Here is a 4,789-nt window from a genome sequence, read left to right as displayed (position 1 = left end):
CGCTAAAATGCTTTAAAATGTTCAGGGACCAAGAGGCTGTAAACAATATGAAGTTTAATTTGAGGTAAACAAAGTGAATATCCACCAGGGGGTCTGGGAAGGAGAAAGTGAGGTTAAATCAAATTTGGAAACATAGATACCAGCAGGTTCTGTTGTCTTGATATACGTGCAATTAGGCAGCTCCTTGATGAGGACGCTGGGAAAGAGAAAGTTGTGTTTCACAGCCAGTGGTTGGGGATTGTTTAATGGGAATTTATGGGATCGGCTATATTATCTGCAATGAAAAAGCACAAAAAAAAATGTTATTGGAGGAAGTTGAAATCATATTTTAAGGAACCTAATGAAATCAACGTCATCCATCCTTTGTAACGGGTGTTTTGGCAATTTAGTGAAAAGGTGCAAGATGCAAGTGGGAAGGTGAGCTGCAAAACGGACTCACGGGACCTCCGTTTCCTTGTCCACTTTGGGGCTCAAGGTGGAGAAGAATGCTGTACTTTTTCCCCAACATGTTCTCAACTCTTTCCTCATCAAAGCAAATGATTGCGTTATGCAAATGACAACTATGAATATTAAACCAATAATGTGAAGTATCGGGGAGAGAAAAAAGGAGAAGAAAAAATGGAGAACCATTGTTCTGGAAGTGCAATGGAATGTGGTTTAATTTCTTTCTAATTCTATGTGCTTTTATGATGTTCACCTTTTCCCAGCTGTGCCAGCGGGTCTGGCTTCATTGGTGTGCATTACAACCATGCTCTGACAATGCAGGGCCTCCCCGGTGTCAGCACAGTTCATGAATCCTGGCCCCTTATGCACCAGGCGATTAGTATGGTTCTCCGTCTGTGGGGCTTTGCCAGAAAATGAGTTCTCTTTAAAACATATGCCCCCCTGCCGATTCTTTCTTTTCCTGATATGAAATTCCAATTTTTATAATGAACATCAATTTCCTGCATGGCCAGAAAAAGGAAAAAAAGTTTTGCACATTGTCTATTTGGGCCTCTGCAGTTATTCAATAGAAAACTGTTGGACATTGAAAGAAAAAAAATGCAAAAAAAAAAGGCTGAAATTGTGAAACTGGTGTTTTTGTCATGTACGGACAACAGGGGACGCAGACACAGATACAAGTATCGCCTGGTGGGTTTTCTCCATCAAGCATGCACACGCTGAACGCAATCACTGCAACTGGAATAAATTCAATTAAGTCATTGATTTCTAATAAATTGGCCTAATCAGCAGCTGTTACCATGCTCAGATTTTTTGCATGGCAGGTTTATCATGCTTGTCGGTCGTAGCCGCATTACATAGAAAATCTGCCCTATTTGCAAGCTGCAGGGCTACAGTGAAAATAACAGGAATTCCATCAACCGCATCTTAAAAAAGTGGAAATGCCCCTTTTTCGAACAGCAATAGATTCAACAAGTTCTTTGATAAGTTGTCTTAAACACTTTATTACAATTTTGCAACGATTTTAAGAGTCATTCAGGACATATATGTAGTTGACGGTGCAGTAAATGTGAGGTTTCCTTGGCGTGAGCGTCTTGGATGACCCATAAATGGGTTGGGCGTTGGTGTAAAGTACCGTGAGGATTTTTTTTTTAAACTCTCTTGGGCTGCAGTTTCTTATGATTGTGGCAACCTCTTCTTCATTTTAAACTGGCTGGACTCATCACTGATCTGAGGGGATGGAAATTAAACTTTTGGTTAACAGTGTGATCTGCCACTACCGGAGTGCAAAACTGCATCGATACATGATAGGAAACAGGGTTCAGCGAATACATCATCTATCAAAATTCAAAAGGTATGTGTAGATTGAAATAAATGTGGTGCATTATAATTCATATACTTCATTCAGTGCAATATTAAAAAAAAACACTGAGTGAATGGTATGGCATATTGTCAGTGCTACTTTGATGCATGCACGGTGCAAAGATGTACATTAATATTGCACAATTGAAGGAGACGTTGGTAATAAATTATGTATAATAAGCACTTACGACATTGTATGGTCTAAGCCTCTCTAGGGTATGGGCACTCGCCTCTTCAGGAAGAGACACCACACCTCCATTCCCCATCATCTAAGAATAGCACAATAAAATAGAAGACTGGACCAAGCATTGGCCGAGACAGCCATAAAGCCCATTACAACCGAGCTGGACGGAAAACAATAATCGTGATTCATAATCAACCCGCCTAAAGCATCAGGAACCCATTTCATTGGGGATACTTCTGCTAACGTTTGCTGCAAAAAAAACAACACATCCGCTGGCGAGTGAGTGACACACTTTGGTACACGGCGAAACTCACTTACCCTAATGGTGGCCTCCAGCTCTCCGATGCTTCTCTTTCCACCTGGTAGCCAGCCATAGGACCAGTGCTGCGAGAGGCTGACCTGAGCCACCAACGCCAACAACAACACCTGCACCAGCGCTCTGCTGCTCGACTCCATCAGAGCTGGAGACAAAGCCAGATTCATAATAGAATATAACGCTATAGTTCCCTCTCCATCAGCCCCATGGACTTGGCTTGCCGTATGCTCATAATGGTCAACTCGTGGACCCTGGGGTAAGAGGCATCATTAAAGTACAGTAAACTATGCTGCAGATTTGCAGTTAACAATAAGAGAATAATAATTGTAACTTAATGAACATGCAGAAAACGTAATTTTGAAAGGACTCACCTCTGTATTTGCCTAGTTAGCATGTGGCACATTAGCCAGGGGGTGATTTTATAGAGAGGGCAGACTGTCGTCAGGATTATAATCCTCTCTGCAGGTGTGACATGTTTACCCACTAATGGGACACAAAACACCACTAATGGAGCTGGCTTAGTGCTCAGATGTGCTGACGTCACCGTGTGGGTTAAAACACTACACGTAACTCATAAGATCCTCGTTCCTTGAAATCCTCCTACACGACATTTTCTTTCTTCAGTTTAAACAGACACGGGGGGGGGGGACAAATCCAACAAGACATTTTGCATCTCTATCGTTTATTGCAACCAGCATTTAGGAAACAAGTCTTAATTCCATACATATTCAAAAGAGGTAAAAAGTACCGAAACAAGATGTTTGTGCGTGACACTATCAAATGAGCTCCAGGACCTCTCTATAATGATCACTATGTCTTATAGCTTCAGCGGGAACCTCGTTAAGTACTCATTGCAGCACGTTTAACTGTGTTCAGAAAAGGCCCGTGGACTAGAGAGTCAGGTTATCTCTGCAGTAAATCGTAGTGATGGTTAACGGCCACAATACAATTATCATGTGTTACAGTAGCCTACATGACGGGGGCTCCTGGTACACACCCATCTCACACACTTATGATCCTGACGATGCAAACACCGGAGGAAAGGTTTCACCCAAACCTCGAACCTCCACAGTGAACATTCCACAACTTACAAAATAATAATGATAATAATAATAATATTGTGAAAATATATTCTATCTATTGTGCAAATATGATGGAATTATTTGTTCAAATCTTCAACAAAAAAAGGTGTTGTTCAACCGTGACAACGGCTGGACATGGATATTTCATATTTTGAGTAAGACTCTACACACTGTATCAGTGAACGGGGTTTTGTCTAATCTGTATTTCACTTCCACACTCGTTGGTTACACACTCGACCTCAACAGTCTGATGCTATGTTACAGCTGGACAGTGTATTGTACAATAGCAAACATAAAAATTGATAATAGGCAACAGCAAAACTTTAACAAAAAATATATTTTAGAACAGTTATTCCCTCTTGAACTGAGAACCTGGTTTATAGCTACTGAATTTGTTACTTGCGACATATGACTGTCATTTTTATTTTAGTTGTTAGTTTTCCCCCTCTTTTTCTCCCCAATTGTACTTGGCCAATTACCCCACTCTTCCGAGCTGTCCCGGTCGCTGCTCCACCCCCCTCTGCCGATCCGGGGAGGGCTGCAGACCTCCACATGCCTCCTCCAATACATGTGGAGTCACCAGCCACTTCTTTTCACCTGACTGTGAGGAGTTTCACCAGAGGGACTAGCACGTGGGAAGATCCCGCTACCCCGACCGACCGACCGACCAGAGGAGGCGCTAGTGCAGCGACCAGGACACATACCCACAACCGGCTTCCCAGCTGCAGACAAGGCCAATTGTGTCTGTAGGGACGACCGACCAAGCCGGAGGTAACACGGGGATTCGAACCGCCGATCCCCGTGTTGGTAGGCAACAGAACAGACCACTAAGCTACCGGACGCCCCGAGAACTGTCTTTCTAATGTAATGGCACCGCTTCATGCAGCCATGCATGTGTAAAGTCTCCATCTACATGTACGTGTACAGAGAAGTGGAGGGCTGTTCAAGATGTGATACTAGACAACAAGATGATTCAGTAGAATTATATTCAAAGGAAAGCATATTAATATGTTGCTCTGCTTGTTTCAAAGCGGGCTGATTAAATTTAATGGAGTTAGACACCAGTCAACTGTGTGATATTGCCACAGGCAAAAATAAAATAAAATAAAAAAATAAAGGACGAGAAGTGGAATAAAATTGCAACAGGCAGCAGCTGTTAAGTTATTCATTGAATACTAGTTAGAAGTGAGGTAATTTGCAGTGTCGGGTAAGTAATGCTGTGTATCCAAACTTACATTGTGTGGTTTTGTTTGAGCTAAACAAAAAAAGAAAATAAAAATAAAAACATTGTAATTTGTAAATTCCACTAAGGATATGTTTTCAGCATGAGCATTAATCATTCTTAGTAAACCTATCAGTCTACACACAGACCCCCCCTCTACCTCTCTCTCTCTCTCTCTCTCT

General features: G+C 42.0%; 1 protein-coding gene across 1 annotated transcript; it reads right to left on the bottom strand.

Moving 5' to 3' along the window:
• Window positions 1-1,617: 1,617 nt before the first annotated feature.
• Window positions 1,618-2,443, bottom strand: gnrh3 (gonadotropin-releasing hormone 3). The gene is made up of 3 exons (XM_056291855.1): window positions 2,306-2,443; window positions 1,992-2,072; window positions 1,618-1,671 (listed from the first exon to the last, which is right to left on the bottom strand). The coding sequence occupies exons 1-3, from the start codon at window positions 2,441-2,443 to the stop codon at window positions 1,618-1,620; spliced, it is 273 nt and encodes a 90-aa protein (XP_056147830.1).
• Between the last annotated feature and the right edge of the window lie 2,346 nt (window positions 2,444-4,789).

Source organism: Lampris incognitus, chromosome 13, assembly GCF_029633865.1.
Source record: "Lampris incognitus isolate fLamInc1 chromosome 13, fLamInc1.hap2, whole genome shotgun sequence".
Classification (NCBI taxonomy): Eukaryota; Metazoa; Chordata; class Actinopteri; order Lampriformes; family Lampridae; genus Lampris; species Lampris incognitus.
Note: the sequence above shows the minus strand (reverse complement) of the source record. Positions and strands in the feature narration are given on the sequence as shown.